This window comes from Clarias gariepinus, chromosome 14 (genome assembly GCF_024256425.1).
Source record: "Clarias gariepinus isolate MV-2021 ecotype Netherlands chromosome 14, CGAR_prim_01v2, whole genome shotgun sequence".
Taxonomy (NCBI): Eukaryota; Metazoa; Chordata; class Actinopteri; order Siluriformes; family Clariidae; genus Clarias; species Clarias gariepinus.
Window position 1 is genome coordinate 7143959 of NC_071113.1, and position 19682 is coordinate 7163640.

General features: G+C 35.7%; 1 protein-coding gene across 1 annotated transcript in view; it reads left to right on the forward strand.

Annotated features, from left to right (window-relative positions):
• Positions 1–16270, forward strand: part of LOC128541038 (integrin alpha-M-like) — a 75356-nt gene extending 59086 nt beyond the window's left edge. The window contains exons 14-30 of the mRNA XM_053511124.1: positions 654–854; positions 1078–1211; positions 2309–2451; positions 2575–2723; positions 2873–2998; positions 3207–3280; positions 3389–3530; positions 5660–5758; positions 7517–7596; positions 9226–9312; positions 9503–9581; positions 9672–9764; positions 10654–10734; positions 10842–10952; positions 11043–11156; positions 15626–15736; positions 15826–16270. Coding sequence (XP_053367099.1) covers positions 654–854; positions 1078–1211; positions 2309–2451; positions 2575–2723; positions 2873–2998; positions 3207–3280; positions 3389–3530; positions 5660–5758; positions 7517–7596; positions 9226–9312; positions 9503–9581; positions 9672–9764; positions 10654–10734; positions 10842–10952; positions 11043–11156; positions 15626–15736; positions 15826–15912 — 1911 coding nt within the window. The 3' untranslated portion in view covers positions 15913–16270. The remainder of the gene's footprint in view (positions 1–653; positions 855–1077; positions 1212–2308; positions 2452–2574; positions 2724–2872; positions 2999–3206; positions 3281–3388; positions 3531–5659; positions 5759–7516; positions 7597–9225; positions 9313–9502; positions 9582–9671; positions 9765–10653; positions 10735–10841; positions 10953–11042; positions 11157–15625; positions 15737–15825) is intronic.
• Positions 16271–19682: the final 3412 nt, after the last annotated feature.

A 19682-nucleotide genomic window follows, 5' to 3' on the forward strand; every position in this document is an offset into this window, starting at 1 on the left:
CTTTTTCACACAGGGCCATGTAGGTTTGGATTTTTTTTTCCCTAAATAATAAAAACCATCATTTAAAAACTGCATTTTGTGTTTACTTGTGTTATTTTTGACTAATAGTTAAATGTGTTTGATGATCAGAAACATTTTGTGTGACAAACATGCAAAAGAATAAGAAATCAGGAAGGGGGCAAATAGTTTTTCACACCACTGTATTTATTCATATAGCAGACCTTTTAACAAAGGTCATTGTCACAGAAAAGAGCCAGAACTTCTGGAAACGGGTTTGAAATATGTGAGGAAATATGTATAAATCATAATTATCAGATTGTCTTTAAACCCAGGGTTATATCATGTTTGGCCACTAAAAATGAACGGCTATGACTATAACCTCTCTTTCCTGACATGATGGTCATTTTCTGAGCCATAGGCTGTTTAGGCTTCACCCCTTGTCACAAAATCATGTCGTGCAACACCTCAGCCTGTTAACTACAGTCTGAAACATCCTAAATTAATACACCCTGGTCCCATGTTTGTCATGTTTTTTTTTTTCTAAACCTGGTAATAACAAAAAAAATAAAAATTCTGTTACGTTTATCTGAAATGGTCTGTTACTTAATTTGTGACATTAGTTAGCAACATGCAAAGATTTTTCTGCTCATTAGTTACAGGTACGACTTATACAGACACTGAAAGGAATTCCAGGACAAAGTGGAAGGTTTGGCATGACGTTGGCCAGTCCTGCTGATCTAAATGGGGACAGTCGGAGGGATGTAGTAGTAGGAGCGCCTCTAGAGGAGAACGGCCAGGGCAGCATCTACATCTTTAATGGAAGAACAAAAGACATTAGCCCAACTTTCTCACAGGTTAGATGCATATTACATTACATTGTACATTTCTCAGTTTATAATTATCTGCATTCAGCAGATCAAATTAGGGATACCAACATTCAAACAAACACAAACTAGGTTGAATGGTAAAGAACTAACAGTCAATAGAAAGTTGTCATTATTTTGAATATCTCGCATCATCAGTTTCTCTCTCTGCCACCTTAACTATATACATTTTGTTCTGTTTCTTTACTGACAGAGGATCAGCGGCTCATCCGTGCGTTTTGGGCTGCAATATTTTGGGTTTTCTCTGAGTCAGTCTGCTCTGGACCATAGTGAAGACACGCTGCCAGATCTTGCTGTTGGTTCCAAAGGAGCAGTCATCATTCTAAGGTCTGGTCGTGTAAAGGTAGTGTGTGTTATGCTGACGTGAGATTGTTAGATGCAGCAACATTATTGTCAGCAATATTATCGTGGTGAGACAGTGACAACAGATATTTTTAAAGAAATAGAGGATAATTTACACAAATTGTGCACATAATAGTCTCTATATAGTGTGATAACAATTTAGGAGTGTAAAATAAAGTAGTAAGTTACTGTGTTACAATTTTTACATGATGTATTCATATTAAATTGACATATTTATTCATATAGCAGACCTTTTAACAAATGTCATTGTCACAAAACAAAGCCAGAACTTCTGAAAATGGGTTTGAAAAATGTGAGGAAATATGTATAAATCATACTTATCAGATTGTCTTTGAACCCAGGGTTAACGGCTATGAATATAACCTCTCTTCCCTGACATGGTGGTCTTTGTTTTCTTTAAATATAATATACAGAAATTTCATCTTTTTTCCACGTTTTGTGAAGGTACAAATGGAAATTGTTATGGGCTTAGATGGGATTTTTACATTTGGTTAATATGCCTAATGTATAGTGTTTAGGTGATTTTATTTACTGTGACCTTTTTTCATAGTATTCTACTAATGGTCAACACCTTAAACCTGGAAATACAACTCCAAGTCTTCTTGAATTTGTGCCTGTGTCTGTTGCATGGACGATGATATTTAAAAGAATATATAAAATTTGATTTCATATTAGATTTTTGTTTACAATAATGGCTTTCCACTTTGCCATTCCTCAAAAATAACTGCTTTGTTTAGTGCACATAGCAAAATAGCATCAACCATCTGAGTTGTGGATCTCACCAGCTTCTTCGGGTTGCTTACAAGGGTCCAACAGGGGTGAATACATATGCACTTGTGACTTTAAGGTGTTTTATTTGTAAAACAAATGAAAGAAAATCTAAATGTAATAATATGGGTTGTTTTGTGTGGATTTATGGCATACAGTAAAGTCACAATTAAGTCTATTTCAATTTCAATTTGTAACAAAAAAAGGTGAAAATGTTGGTAATCTTAGCTACCTTTCAATTACAGTTTATTATTAACATTTACACTGTGTGTTGTGTTTTGTGTACTGTTCAGATCTAGACCCATTGTGAGGTTGATGATCACAGTAACTTACACACCGTCCAAAATCCCCACCAGAGACAACGACTGCAATAATCCTTTGCGGAACACATTACAACTGTGTTTTACTATGAGTGCCTTAAATCCTCGGATGACAGGTTTCTGTATATTTCTACACTTTTAAATGCATATAAGTCAGCCTTGCTGACAAAATAAAAAAAAATATATATTTTTGACCTCTGAAAGCTTATGAATGGGTTAACTTATAACTGTTTCTTTAGACTTGTCTGCAAATATAAACTATACGTTAAAACTTGATGCCAAACGACAAAGCTACCGAGCATTCTTTTCACCGAAACAACGTGTTCATTATGGCACAATGTCTTTGTTGCTGGAGAAGAAATGCAAGCAGCATGACTTTTCTATAGAGGTATTTAGAATTTAAATCTTAAGACCATTCTAATTGTAGAATTATATAATATGTATTTCATGCATTATTTGTTTTTAAACCAATACATTAAATAAAACTTAAAGTTTCCTTCTTGTGCTATGGACGTTTGTTTTCTTTCTGCCCCACAGTCCTGTCCCAATGATGCCCTAAACCCAGTATCTAATGAGTTAGTGTATACATTTGAGGGTCTCCCAAGTCGGAACAATTTACGTCCAATTCTGGATCCGTCCATAAAGGACACCTCTGATTATAACGTAAGTGCTGAGAACCTATATTACATCCATATTACAGCAGTAGCAGTATAATAATTTTCATTATGTTCATCTTAGTATTTCTAATAAAAATATTAAAATTATTATCCATAATTATTAGCTTATTTGTATTTTTTTTAACTTCCCAACCCTTCATAAAGATCATATAAACATTTAATAATGCATATGACTGTGTGAACTATTTCCACAGCTGGATTTTGAAATAAACTGTGGACCTGATAAAATCTGCATTGATGATCTTAAAGTGGATTTTAACTTTTCCGGGTAAGATGACTTGGGAAAAACACTGGGCAAGTCAATTTGTGAAAACGCCAAGCTGAGTGTTGAGAAGTCAATGATTTAACATTGTTTTCTGTTACTTTTCTTTTTTAGACACTCGGTTATACAAGTGGGAATAATGCAGGAAATGAATGTAACTGTCTTTATAGAGAACAGAGGGGAAAATTCCTACAACAGTCGTGTAATTCTCCGATACCCAGTTGGACTTTCCTTCAGGAAATTCACCACTAAACAGGCAAGTATAAAGATTTTACCTTATGGGCCACATTTAGAGTTGTGTTATACCAAATGTCCATAATGGGTGTCCTCGAGAAATTCACAATTTGTATTAAATTTAAACATGGCTTTCCTGCCTTACAGCTCCTGGCCTAGACTCAGGTTACTATCCATGTGGAATTTTGCATAATGTACATGAGTACATATGGATTTCCTTCAGGGTCAAGTGACATCTAATTAATGTAATTAAAACAGAATGGAATTAAGCAGTTGAGGGTTGAGGCCTCAGTGGCACTTTGGCAATGCTGTGAGTTGAACTTAGAGACTTAGACAAAGCCTTAGGCACACAATTCAATTCAATACAATTTTATTTATATAGCGCTTTTAACAATGGTCATTGTCACAAAGCAGATTCACAAAATGAAAAGAAAATTTTTGTAAGTGTGTATGAGTGAAAAAAATTTTGTTTTGATAATAATGAGATTGTGATAGTGAGATGGTGGCAAGAAAAAATTCCCTGAGATGGCAATAGAAAGATTCCTTGAGAGTAACCAGACTCATTTGGGTAATAATGGATAAAAGGAATTATATAACAACATCATGTGTGTTAGGCTGCTGGAAGTTTAATATAACAGAGGTTGTTCTAAAGTCATCATGGAGTCCAGTTCAGCACAGGGATGAGTCAGCAGGTGCAAAGGACAGAGGGGTTCTGGATCACTGGGAGCTCAGGAGCAGCATGTATAGATCCAAACCATCATGGCACAGAATCCAGCTGGAGGTGGTCCGTCTTTGATAGAGAAAGAAAGAATAGATGGAAAAGAAACCCATTCCCCATTCTAGGGTCACCATTTCCTTAAGAGCCTATGGCAGTATAGTTGCCACCTCAACACTTTGGGGTTCCTGATATTTTGGGTTAATCTCTGTGTGGAGTCTGCATTATCTCTGCACATCTGCATGGGTTTCTGTTCCTTTGCACCTACCAAATTAATGCTGCTATCTGTATTGGCTACTGTAAATTGTCCCTAAATGAATGTGAACTTGTATGTCAACATTGAAAGGGTGGCACCCCATTTGCGCACTCACTATCTAAATAATATATGTATATTGTTTGTTTCCGAAAAAGCCAAACCAATTCAAACAATGCTTTGACAAGATGTAAAATTAGGCAAAGACACGTAGGCTCATACCAAATAATTTATTCAAAAATAACATCATTTGGGACTCACAAGAACAGCTGGCACACTGCAAGCTGTTGTTGTTGTTGGTTCTTTAACATTCGTGTGACCTTAAGATTCAAGTTTATTGTCATACAGTATGCACAGTAAAGAAACGTTTCCCTCGTTCAGTGAAATTCTTTCTTTGCTGTCCCCAACAAACGTGCCAAAAATTAAAATACATATAGAAAAGAAAAGATAAAAGAAAGTGACTTAGCGGATTGCACTGTCTTCTCGCACCTTCAGGGGTGCATGTGTGCATGGAGTTTGCATGTTCTCTATGTGTTTGGTTGGTTTCCTCTGAGTGCTGTGGATTTTTTTCCCTCATGTCTCCCATAAATACACAGGCTGATTGGTGTTTTCCAAATTGCCCATAGTATATAGTTTTTTTTTTTTGTACGCTTGTGCCCTGCAATGGGATGACACCCCATCTAGGGTGCCAAAACTTGTGCCATAAGTTCTCTGGGATAGGCTCCAGGTCTGCATGACCCTGCACAGTATAAGCAGATGGAAAATAAGTCAGAGTAATTTAACAAATTCACAATGGATTCGCATTGTTTTTTTCCTGAAAGGTCATTAATCGAAATGATGCAATCTCTTTTATCCTGTATTGCCTCTACAGGCTATTTAATACAGTTAATACAGTTACATTATATGCACTCAGTCATTTCTCTTCATATAACTTTCAATGTTGATAATTTCATTATTCATATAAAATAACATTATGCTTTAGAAATTATTTTAGCAGTTTTTATGAATGTGCTATGAAGGCCCTTCAAACATTCTTAACGAATGATCATCCATCAACAGGAATTGTTACAATGTGTTGTGTGTGGTGTTTTATTTTATTCTTTTTTTTTTTTTTTCTAAAAAACTGGACTGTCCTCTGAGGAGCAAATAAAAAAGATGTTTGTCTTGCTTTCTGTTTAATCAGGGCAGACTAGAGTGTGTTTCTGTGGATAGTGATGACAAAGCTCGACTTGGGGAGACTACTTGTTATATCAGTAAACCCATCTTCAAAAATAATGGCTTGGTGAGTCCAAATGAGTTTATACTTTATTTCTTTATTTTTGTGTATTGTATAAAATAAGAAGAAAAATGAGCATTTGGATCTTGACTTAAGCCTAGGACAAATTTAAAATTAATGTAGGTATGTAATTATTATTCACAGGTGAAATATTAAAATTAAGAAAAATAAAATACACTATATTGCCATACCTGCCTTTACATGCATGTGTACTTGAGTATCTTCCAATTCTTAATCCATAGTGTTTAATAAGATGTTGGCCCACCGTTGCAGCTATAACAGATTCAACTCTGTTTCCACAAGGTCTAGGAGGGTTTTTATGGGAATTTTTGGCCATTCTTCCAAAAGCACATTTGTAAGGTCAGACACTGATGTTGGACAAGATGGCCTGGCTCACAGTCTCCGCTCTAATTCATCCCAAAGGTGTTTTATCGGGTTGAGGTCAGGACTCTGTGCATGCCAGTCAAATTCTTTCACACCAAACTCACTCATCCATGTCTTTATGGACCTTGTTTTGTCCACTGGTGCGCAGTTATGTTGGAACAGGAAGGGGCCATCCCCAAACTAATCCCACAAAGTTGGGAGCATTTTCCAAAATGTCTTGGTATACTGAAGCATTAAGAGTTCCTTTCACTGAATGTAAAAGGCCGAGCCCAACTCCTAAAAACCAACCCCACATCATAATCCCCCCTTTCCACCAAACTTTACACTTGGCACAATGCAGTCAGACAATTTCCATTCCCCTGGCAACCACCAAACCCAGACTCGTTTATTAGATTGCTAGACAGAGAAGCGCGATTCATCATTTTAGAGAACACGTCTCTACTGCTCTAGAGTCCAGTGGCAGCGTGCTTTACACCACTGCATCCGATGCTTTGCACTATACTTTGTGATGTATGGCATAAATGCAGTTGCTTGGACATGGAAACCGATTCCCTGAAGCTCTGTACGCACTGTTCTTGAGCTAATCTAAAGTCATGAAGTTGATCTTTAATCATAAAGTTTGAAGGTATGTAGCTATTCTCTAGCTAAGTTGGTAGCGTCTGTGCACTATGTGTCTTAGCATCCGCTGACCCTGCTTTGTGATTTTGTGTGGCCTACCACTTTTCACGACTGGACTTATTGCAAAGGGGGCATCCTATCGCAGTACCACACTGGAATTCACTGAGCTCCTGAGAGTAACCCATTCTTTCGCAAATGTTTGTAGAAGCAGTCTGCATGCCTAGATGCTTGATTTTATTATACACATGTAACCATGGAAGTGATTGGAACACCTGAATTCAATTATTTAGATGGGTGGGTGAATACTTGTGGCAACATAGTATACAGTATGTCAGAGGTGGCGCAGTGGCTTAGTGGGTAGCACTGTTATCTGACACCGATGGGCTCGACTTTTGATCTGTGTGCATAAAGTTTGCATGTTCTTCATTTGCTTGGTGGTTGCTGTGTTTTTTCTCTCATGTATCCCATAAGGCATGCGATGTAACCTGATTGGTGTTTCCAAATTGCCCATAGTATATACTATATGTGTGCGTGTGCTTGTGCCCTGCAATGGGATGACACCCCATCTAGGGTGCCCAACCTTGTGCCTCAAGTTCTCTTGGATAGGCTCCAGGTCTGCACAGTATAAGCAGATGGAAAATAAGTCTAAGTAATTTACCACATTCACAACGGATTCAGTTTTCTCTTAAGGTTACAGTAATTATTCTGAAACTTTATTAATCAAAATGATGCAATCTCTCTTTTCCTGTATTGCCTCTACAGGCTATTTTTGATGTTACATACAATATAAATAAGGACAGTAACTTTGACAGGATGGTGACATTCACTGCATCTGCTTCCAGGTATGTTCTTATATAAAAAAAAAAAAAAAAAAAAAAATTATTTGTATAGCGCTTTTAACAATTGCCATTGTCCCAAAGCAGCTTTACACACTCAAAAAAAAAATTATTTAAGTTTATATGAAATTTGAATCAAAATGGTCAGATAGTCCTGGTGAGCAAGCCGAGGGCAACGTTCAGCATAACAGTTGATGTTAATATGGAGTCCAGTTAGTTATTGAAAACTTAGGTAGACTTGTTTACCCTTTAGCTAATAGCTTCTTAAGGGTTTCGAATTAATGTTCTTGCCGGAAGTATTTTCCATGAATTCATTTACCTAATACGAGGTGTAGCAAGAGGAATTGGTGACCATTGAGACAGATAGGATTGTTATCTTGTACCTCATCATAAGACGGTTAAGCAATTATCATAAGAGCAATCTACAAAATTTGTCAGCTGGAACAAGAGTATCATATTTGGAATCAGGCCACATTCCACATCCCTCGTTCCATGCAAAGAAAAAATTAAATAAAAATGCATTCCACAGTAAAGGTGAGCTAAATCAAGTTGAGTAACTCTCAATGTTATGGTGCATTTAGTACACATTTAGAACTTTCTTCTTTTCCTGGTACTAGTCATACGGTTAACTGGAACTAGCTATTTGACAGAAAATGAAAGATAAGTTTTTACTAAATACTATAATTATACTTTCATTTCAGTTGACACACTTTACAGTTGATGTGCACAGCAAGAAAATTGATCTCACTGATTATCTTATTACAGTCGCACCTGCCACACGCAGCAACTGAAAAGTCAGTTGATAAACCTGATGAGCTGGAAGCAGGAAGAATAGACATATTAATTATATTAAATTAGACAACACATTCCACATAATGCATTCTATCTGCACTTTTGAAATTGAAATATGTTAACTAGTAAAGACACACAGGCTACATATTGTTCTGCTTTATCAGGAAAAAGAAATCTTATTTGTAAGACACTCCATCATAGTGGAAACAAACAAAAAATTATGCTAATATTTCCAGCCTGTGTTTGGTGTGGAGGCCGGCAAACAGATTGTTAGCTGTACAGGTTTAGAACATGAAAATGCCACTTCTGTCCTTCATTTTTTGTTTTGCCATGCTGCTGACGCTGGGTGATGACAACAGTAATATGTATTTGCACATTGGAAAGAAGCCACAAAAATGTAAATATGAATTCACATTCAGGTCACATGGCCACATATAAAATATTTATCTGATCTAGAAACAAATGAGTGGCTAAGGTCTGATTTGAAAATATTAGATTTATTTCGGTCCACACAGTCATGAAAAAAAAATGATTTATAAGAAATGTGTGAGGGGGAAAAACAGATTTGTGTCTCTTCTGTCAGATGAACCACAGTATTACTGATTCACCACTTTCAGTTGCTTTTTTATCCTTGAATTCATGAAAAAATTATGTAGGTCTGGAATAAAATTTGCTAAAATAAGATGAATAAGGGCTATTGTTTTCAAATCTAAATCAATGTGTTGATTTAATTGCAATTCATAAAGTTTAAATCAAAAATGCACAAAACCAAACACCTAGGTAGGAAACCAACATTTATATAAAAAAAAATGTTTACTGATACAAAAATCTCAATCTTTACAGTGACAATGACAGACATTCATCTCACGAAGAAGTATTCAAAAGCAAAACCATTGATGTTAAATATGCCATCTACGTTGCATTGATCAGGTTTGTAATTTTTTCATTTACTGACTTATATTTTAAATAACTACATAGAATTATTAGCGTGAAGTCTGCCATATTGTTATATAAATTTGTTAGAGAATGTATTTATATTTATTAATATTGTAGTATTGTAAAAATTATTTATTTTAATTATCTGTGAGTAACATCTTACTTTATGCAATTTAATGTCAAGGGATGAGAATTCCACCATCCACATTAACTTTACTGCAGGGAAAAATGACCTTGAAAAGCCAGTTCAGCAAATATTCAAGGTATAAAAAGAAAAGCTTTATTTCTTTTTTTTCTTTTTTTTAATTTTTCAGAACAAAGTGTTTTTAAAAAAAATTCTCACTTTCTCTCAGGTGGAGAATGACCTCAGGGATTTGAACGTTGACATTTTCATCAGAGTACCCATAAAATTAGGAGATAAAAACATCTGGGCTAATAACTTGCAGGTACTGGCGATTATTATTATTATTATTATTATTATTATTATTATTAAAGGTTTCCTTTACCTTTACATCTTTGTCAATTTAGTTGTTATTATTATAAAATGTCACATCCAACATGGTGAATTTACTTCCAAGCTACCATGAGGCACCATTTCAGATATTTAACTACTTCTTCTGTTATTCCACTGTGTTTGTGTTATTTCCTGTGTTTGTGTACACCTGTTCAGTTTTTCTCGTGCTTAGCATTCTGTCACTAATATCCCTATTCCACTGAGCCGAATTTGCTACCGACCACTCCAGACATTTCCCGATTTGAAATTGGCTTCAAAGTTGTAGCAGTCAGTACCAATATATTTAAATTTTCAAGCATAGCGACCCCACATCATCTGACTGAGTATAACCCAAAGAAGGAAATACATGTTAGTATTTACAGTGACATTCATCATACATTTCACATAATGTTGTGTGTGTTTTGTTGGATTCTCTCTTAATCAAGTGTGTTAGAACATTTTTACAGTGACAATGACCATTTTTCATCTCAAATTATGTCTTGATAATAATAATAATAAGAATGCTACAAGAAAATATCTGTAGGCAGATGGGGATGGGACGTATTCATTACCTAATGTGCCTGATGGCACGTTGCCAGACTTACCTCCTTCTCTTAGGGTGCTTAGTGACAACGTCTACTGTACTAATAGGTTTTTTACGCACAAAATTAAATTTAAATTTATCTAATAAAGTTACACATTGTGTCTGTTGTTTTATACAGTATACTGTTAATTTTTTTTTTTTACTAAAAGCATTTTGCAGAAATTACATTAAGATTTAAAAAGTTTCAAATCTAAGAGTCAAGACAATCAGGTCTGTAATGTGTTGCTGTGTTTCTAAGATTCAAGGCTGTAATAAAAGCAGAGACGAAAAACCCACAATTGGTGATTTTGTTGCAGCACTGAAAAAAAAACCTGAGGTGGTGAGTTTCTGTTTAACCGTTGTATAATTTCCTAACATTTTTAATTCCTTAAAATAAATTTATATCATTAATCCAGTTATATTATGTGTATTATGTATGGGTTTTAGAATTGCTCCATAGCTGTGTGCGGAGTGTTTAAATGTGCTGCAAATCTCTTTAAAACACAACCGAAGTTCTATATCATCTCTGGTAATGTCAGCTCGGGATGGATTGAACAGGTATTGGATTTCATGTATTTAATGATGTCCTTATTTTCTACCTCTCTCTACAATTACAGTAATTGATCATTTACACTTTGCCACTTTTAGACCGGACTACGATCAGTGGTTTTTGAGCTGGTCAGTACAGCAACACTGGACTATAACAGAACAACATATATCTACTTCTCATCTGATTCTACAAACACTGAACCTATTGGCAAGGTACATCTACTGGTTAAGACCTTATTAAAACCAGATAAGTTTGAAGTCACATGACATTTATGGACCTCCTATGCTAAGATTTGCAAAGAATCTTATCAGTAAAACCACTAGCATATGTACAGTGTTGTGAAAAACTATTTGCCCCTTTCTGATTTCTTATTCTTTTGCATGTTTGTCACACAAAATGTTTCTGATCATCAAACACATTTAACTATTAGTCAAAAATAACACAAGTAAACACAAAATGCAGTTTTTAAATTGTTTTTTATTATTTAGGGAGAAAAAAAAATCCAAACCTACATGCCCCTGTGTGAAAAATTAATTGCCCCCTGAACCTAACAACTGGTTGGGCCACCCTTAGCAGCAATAACTGCAATCAAGCGTTTGCGATAACTTGCAACGAGTCTTTTACAGTGCTCTGGAGGAATTTTGGCCCACTCATGTTCTTTTTGCTTAAAAGTGGTTTGCGCCTTGGAAATCTGCTATGCAGGCCGTTTTTTGCCCAGTCTCTTTCTCAGTCGTGAACACTGACCTTAATTGAGGCAAGTGAGGCCTGCAGTTCTTTAGATGTTGTCCTGAGGTCTTTTGTGGCCTCTCGGATGAGTTGTCTCTGCGCTCTTGGGGTAATTTTGGTCGGCCGGCCACTCCTGGGAAGGTTCACCACTGTTCCATGTTTTTGCCATTTGTGGATAATGGCTCTCACTGTGGTTCGCTGGAGTCCCAAAGCTTTAGAAATGGCTTTATAACCTTTACCAGACTGATAGATCTCAAATACTTTTGTTTTCATTTGTTCCTGAATTTCTTTGGATCTTGGCATGATGTCTAGCTTTTGAGGTGCTTTTGGTCTACTTCTCTGTGTCAGGTAGCTCCTATTTAAGTAATTTCTTGATTGAAACAGGTGTGGCAGTAATCAGGCCTGGGGGTGACTACAGAAATTGAACTTAGGTGTGATAAACCACAATTAAGTTATTTTTTAACAAGGGGGGGCAATCACTTTTTCACACAGGGCATGTAGATTTGGAGTTTTTTTTTTTTCTCTTAATAACGTAAACCTTCATTTAAAAACTGCATTTTGTGTTCAATTATGTTATATTTGACTAATAGTTAACGTTTTTTGATAAGCAGAAACATTTAAATGTGACAAACATGCAAAAGAATAAGAAATCAGGAAGGGGGCAAATAGTTTTTGACACCACTGTATGTTTTGTTTTATCCAGCTCTATTTACTCACTGCAAATTTTAACATCCAGGTAAAAGACAAAACACCAACATGTCAGACAAAAAATATACTGCATAACCAAATTAGGGAAAGGATCAGCATTTCCCCACCTCCTAGAAATGCTTAATCAGGTGAAGCTAATCACCGTCTCAATGGCACACAATGCTTTGCACATCTAGACTTTGCAATATTTGCCCACTCTTCTTTGCATAACTGCTGAAACTGAGTGAGTTTTGATACTGACCTTTGTGGATTGCAGTTTTCTAGTCATTCCACAGAAAAATTCATTGGAGTTTTAGTCTTGCCATGCAAGGACGTTCACCTTTCTCTCCTTCAACCACTGTGTGGGCAGATTTGCTGTGTGATTTCAGTCATTGTCATATTGGAAGCAACCTTTTTCCCGTTGACAACTATCTGGCAGAAGGCAGCAGATTTTCCTCAAGATTGTAAAAGATTTTTCCCCCATACATTTTTCTTCAATCCTCTAGTCTCTGCTGTGTAGAATTTCAGAGCTGTATTTGATTTCACCCGGAAATATTGCTTGGTGTTGTGGAAATAATTTAATTTTAGTCTCACCTGACCACCATAACACTTTCATGTGGCCTCAGAATCTTCAAAGTGCATTTTTGGAAATCTTAGTCACTCAGGCTGTTTTCTTGCAACTTTCCCATACCAGCCACATTGGTGGAGAATTTGAGATATTGTATCACATGCACACAATGACCAGTTTCCTCCTGGCTGACTTTCTGAAGTCCTTATCCTGGGAGGGTCTGTGTTGTACCAAATACCAGCCACTAATATAAGACTTCACTGTGCTTCTAGGCATTAATAAAGCCTTTGGATTTTTTGCATATATGTTTTGACTCGTGCCTTGCCACCCATAATTGATGATAATAGCTTCAGGTGCATTATCAGGGAAAGAAACGCTCCAGCTTTTGTGTGCCAGATGGCTTTGTATGCCATTGAGAATGTGATTAGCTTCACTTGATTAAGTTTATATGTTGTTTTTACATTTTAAAAAATAAGGCACCTCAACATAAAAAACGTTTAGTAACAAGTTTAACACAGCTTAGATCACTCAACTTTGAGAAATTGCTGGTCAAACTAAATTCAAAATCTTAGGTTGACTTAACTCATCTGTAATTCAAATATTTTAGTCAGCTTAAATAGTATTGGTTGTGAGCTCAATTCATTATATTTCTCTGGGGTTGACTTAGGCCAACTTTTTCAACTACAGTGGAACCACGGATTACGAGTAACACGGTTTACTGCAGGTGTTCTGCAGGACGAGCAACAATTTTTAATAATTTTTGACTTGAAAAACGAGCATTGTCTTAGTTTACGAGCACCGAGTATCATGTTCCACGCATGCGCTTCTTCCTACAATTCCGCTGCAAGAGAGAGAAAAACCGTTGGCTCACTTGTGATGACGTGACGCTCGATGTTAACAGAGAAGAGTTTGTGTGTTTGTTTGGCAACCTGAGAGGAGGGGAGCTGTAAAGCCGCGACCTATCGTCTCCCCTGCTGGGTCTTAGTGCTCGCAGTGTTTTTGAGTGTGTGTGTGTGTGTGTGTGTGTGTGTGTTTGTGTCTGTGTAAGGCAGAGAGTTTGTGTGTTTGTTTGGCAACCTGAGAGAAGGGGGCTGTAAACGCGAGCGAGCCCCCCTTCAGCCCCCCTTCTCTCAGGTTGCCAAACCAAACACTTCTCTGTCGCGATTGTTTTCAAAGGTGAGGAGCTGTTTAATTTGTTTTTTTTGTTGTTGTTGTTTTACCTTACAGTAGTGATCCTGTTAGTATGCGCTCCTGTAAGTGTGACTAGGAATGTTCCTTGCTAATTTTTAAACAGTTTTAAAAACGGTCTATCCGTTAATGTGTGTTTGCGCGCGCACATTTTACACACACACACCCTGCGTGCAAAAACAAAACCCCTTATCTGTCGGGATTTATTTTTACATTTTTTTAAGGTAAAGTACAGGTTAATTTGTTTTATTTTTACTTTATATTTTGTATTAATTATATTTATGTATATATTTTTTTGGGCTGTAGAACGAATAATTTAAATTTTTATTATTTCCTATGGGAAAATTAAATTTGGTTTACGAGTGTTTTGGAATATGAGCCCACTTCCGGAACGAATTAAGCTTGTAATCCGAGGTTCCACTGTATTTTAAAAAAAGTAAGTTGTCTTCCCTAGTACCTCACTAATGTAGTTTGTTTAAGTGTTTGTTTTTCTACAAAAACTGTTTTTCTAAAAAAAACTTTATTCTTCTTGCACTTGATTGCATTACAGTGAAGGTACATTGCTGGCTCAATTTTAATCTATTTGTTCATTCATTATCTGTCTTCAACCTTTTTATGTACACAATGTTATCTGTTGCACTCAACTAATTCCATTTTAAGAAGTTGGGCCAACAATGCTGTATTAATTAATTCAGTTGGAATTTTTACAGTGTAAGAGGGTGATTGTTTTTTTTTTTGACATGTTGGTGTTCTATCTTTCACTTGGATGTTAAGTATTCAAGTGAGGCGCTGTCTAAAAAATACCAAAGGAAAAATGGTGTTGATGGAAGTATTAAAAGCATGAAATTTAAAGCTCCAATATTTTACTTTTTCTTTATCAAGTTAACATTGGTCTCAGAGGTCCTTCAAAACTGTGTCTGTCCATGCTTCAACTGAAATACCCCTCAGACAAAGCATTTTTTCATACCTTGAAGTTGGGGGAGGGGTATCATCTTATATGAGGTCACAGTACGAGGAGAACCTAACTGGCTTTTTTTAAACCACAGCTAATACAAAAATGTAAAAAAAATTAAATAAAAGCAGAGAAAGAGTTTTTTATTAAGAAGATTATTAGCTTCACCTACAAGTTTACAAGTCATTTTTAGGAGGGTGATTGCTATTTTTTCTGACATTTGGTTTTATATCTTTCACTTGGATGTTAAAACTTACATTAAGAAAATATCATGATCAGCCGAACTGGCTCCTCTCCATTGTCGCTACGCCAGGCTGGTACTGAGCGGTTTTCCTGGCTGGGACTGGCAGCCTAGTCATGGAACACACAGTGGCCTTTTCTCCTTTGGTTGAAGGGTCACAGCTCTGTTTGAGAGTTCATGTGCCGCGGGGAGTGCCAGCTATAGTTGCGGCTGTCCTTGATGCAGTGATCAAAGGCGCCTTTATTTATTTATTTGTTTATTTGCTTTAGATACTGAATTCACTTTCCTGGGTGGCTTGTTCTTGTAAATGTGCCTGCAGATTAATACCCAGGTGGAGGTGTATGAAGAGAAATTCCCAATTAAGGAGATAATTGGAGGTGTTGTTGGAGGGCTTGTGCTATTGGCTCTTATCGCCGCCGGCCTCTACAAGGTCAGTACAGAAAAGACATAAATGTCCTAAAAACATTCAGATACTCCCAGCTATGCAATATATTTCTTGACCTTTTCTATCAATTCTAGGCTGGGTTCTTTAAAAGCAACTATAAGAAGATGTTGGAGGAGGCAGGAGCAGGGGCCGAGGGAACCGGAGGACCAAGTGAAGATTGATTTATCTTCTCCACATTAATTGCAAAATTACATTTAATTTTATATGCAGTATAACGTGTTAGAGTTAGTTGTTTCTTATCTTAGGGAAATTTTCATAAGTGTACACAGCACTTTTCTGATTATTCCTGAAGACCTGACATGCTTAAAATTCAAAAGAAAAACAAAAGTTACTTAGAACCTTTAGGACTAAGTTTTTCTTATAGCTTCTGCAGCTTACAATGCATTGTCAAGTATGAAGGTTGGCATGCTCTATTCACTAACACGCGTAAGTGCTTACTATTTGCTGCAACTAAATAATTTCTGCTTAAAGATCAAATATGACAATGAGTGTGCAAGTTTTTTATTTTAGATTTTATGTAACAGATTTTTTTTATGTAACAGGCATTTTTTTATACAGCAGATACAGAAACATACATGTTAAAGCGGCACATATGAACTTTAGTCATTAAGATGCAATCGAACACTGACTGGTGATTTCGATCACATTTTCATAACTGAAACTTCTATTTGCTCAAAGAGTATAACCTATTTTGGCACATTTTGATGTCTTTGTTATGATAAAATATTTTTTAAGATACCTAAAAGCAGTTAACATTGTTATATTGCTCAGACATGTTAAAACAGCCTATTGTGTAGTGATGGAAACAAAAAAAAAACCTTTATATTATATACAATGACATTAATGCATTTATGCTTATTGTATCTTTTAATGAACTTTTGTAGTGCCTTGCTAATTATTTAAATTGATTTTATGATGTACAGTGGTGGTTAAAATTATTAAGACAGCAGATGCTGTGTATTGGTTTTCATGTGCAAATTAGCGGGTTATTTTATCAACTAGTGCGTCCCTATCTGGCTGAAGAGTAATGCATATTAGAATCAGCTGGTTTAGTTATTAAATTACCTGACAACCATGACACATTTTCCATGTGGCCTTAGAATCCTTACAGTGGATTTTTGAAAAGCTCAGTCACTCAGGCTGTTTTCTTGCAACTCTCCCATGCAAGCCACATTTGTGGAGAATTTGATATATTGTACAGTATCATCTGCACACAATGACCAGTCTGGCTGACTTTCTGAAGTCCTTATCCTGGGAGGGTCTGAAGCCAGGGTGTCCACAAAAGTGCACAAAAATGGCTAAAACTAGGAATTCTCAAGTAAATTGTAAAATTCTGTAGTAAATTTCTGTACATGTTGAGGAAGCAACAAAGCTGACATAGAGTAAGCAAGTGACTCAAGAGGACCAGCCGGATTTGAAAAATAAAGTACTTTATGCTAAATATTGACTTGTATAGCAATTTCATTACATAAAATAACAAATGATTCTTGATATTTGGGTTATCGTCCCAAGTGAAAAAAAGTATGCTTAGTATATTAAATTCTAGTAGCCTACTTAAGTGTACTTGCAGACAGACTAATGATTAGTACTGTATATTCGAAGTTTTCTATTTTTATAACAACTTATTTTGTACTAAGTGCATTTAAGTTGTAATTAAATAGTAAAATTTTACAATTGTACTTACTTAACGAGTGAATATCAGGTCTTTACTTCACAGGAAAAGGGAAAAAAAGTCATTGCGTTCCGCTGGAGTGTGAAAAAAAATGTACCTCGAAAGTAATTATATATAGAGAGAATTACTATATTATTAGTATAGATATTCTATATTCTTAAGTTTCAGACCATTTACAAATGCTGAATGCATTTTCTACATTATAACATATTTTTTAAACGCATTACATCAGTAATGACACAGCAGATTTAATTCATGAGTTCAACAGATTTCATTTGTAAACAGTAACAAAAACAAAATAATAAAAAAACGGTACTATAGTTTATTTGGCTTAAAAAAACGCATTATAAACTGTTGTTTAAACAAAGACATACATTATTATTGAAATATATTGTATTAGTTCAAATCTAGTATGTTAATTCTACGTGTTATACCTAAGTGAAAAAGTATGCTAAGTGTACTTTGGAAGTATACCCTGTGAGTATTAAATCCTAGTATGCCAAAGCATACTTAGGTTTACTTGCAGCCAGACTAATGACTAGGATACTTGAAGTTATCGTTTTGGAATACCTAATTTTGTACTAAGTTGTAACTAAGTTGTACAAAAGCACAATTTTAAGTGTATTAAGTATACTTTTGTATGGTAAATCTTAATACAATCTTAGTGTAAATCATGTGTATTTATATGTACAGTATGTGTTCATGTGCAATAATACACACACTTATAAATATACATACTGTACATACACATATACACATATACAAGTTGACTGGCTCTTCTTATCCTAAGGATTTAATTGTACTGTATTGTTGGTCCTGTGCTGATATGCATATGACAAATCGACTTGAACTTAATAAAGGGGAACAACTTTGGTATTCTTGGTACACTTAAAGTATATGGCTGTGTGTTTGCTAACGTACATACCTGACAGTAATTAATTAAATTGAAGACATGCAGATAAGGCTAATTGGCGTTCCCAAATTGCCCATAGTGTGTGAATGAGTGTGAGAGAGTGTACAGTATGTAGGTACGTTCCAGTCAGCCTGAAGTACCCTGCGAAGTTTACTTCACAGAGTGTTCAGCCATGTTAAGTGTGATTCCAAAACGCAGAGAGCAAAAATGGTTAAAGGGAACTGCGAACGGTTTAGGAAATGAGTAAACATCAGGTCTTTAATTTACCGGAAAAGGAAATGAAAAATGTCCCATAAGTCATTGGGTCTCGCTGGAGCGTGAAAAAAATTTAGTTTGAAAAAGGATTTATATATTTATCATCATTATTATCGAGTACACATCATATTAAAAGGACACAACAATTTAAATTTTAATTTAATCAAGTAATCCTTAGATTTTTTTTTACTAGGTATACACGTTTCAATAGTATGTTTAATAATGGTATCAGTTTGTGTTTCAATAAATATTCAATACTTAATGTCCGTATTGTGAAATTTCCACAGCAGCAGCAACGGTGTCTGAAGTGCTTATGTTACCATGGTAACGCATGGAGGAGGTGACGTCTGCACTTCTGACTTCACAGGGTGTTCCGAATGGTGGTGTTTTGTCAAGAGAAGTTCACTTTACTAATATTCCCTAAAAACGGAGTAGGGAGCACCCTGTGAAGGACACTTCGAAATAAAACGCAGCCTGCGTGTGTGCGCCCTGCGATGGATTGGCACTCTGCCCAGGTTGTACCCAGCCGTGTGCCCTAAGCCTCCTGGGATAGTTTCCAGGCCCTCTTGTGACCCTGATTACAGGATAAAGCGGTATAGAAGATGAGTGATTTTTATTGTATTATAAGTACATTACAGCAATTTTTTACTGTTATAAATACATGGTTAATATACTATGCATATATTCTTATCGCAGCAGTAGTATGCTGTTATACTTCTGGCCCATTCCAAATACTAAAAGAGTTCACTTTGTGGTTAACACAAATATATTTAATATATATGTCTTAGGATAATTTTCAAATGCTAAATGCATTTTCTAAACTATAACATGTTTTTGAAAAACATTACATCATTTAATATGAGGCTATTATTCAAGAGTTCAACAGATTTAATTTGCACAAGTTTACATAAAAAAAACAGTACTATAGTTTACTTGTGACAAAACGTCAGGTTGTCTCACAAACACACAAACAAAAACGTAAACTGTTGTCTAAACAAAGACAGACATTAGTATTAAGCCCTATTCGGACGGGACTAGTTTTCCAAACGGCGCTTGAGTTGTCTTAGACGACATCTGTCATTTCATGTACA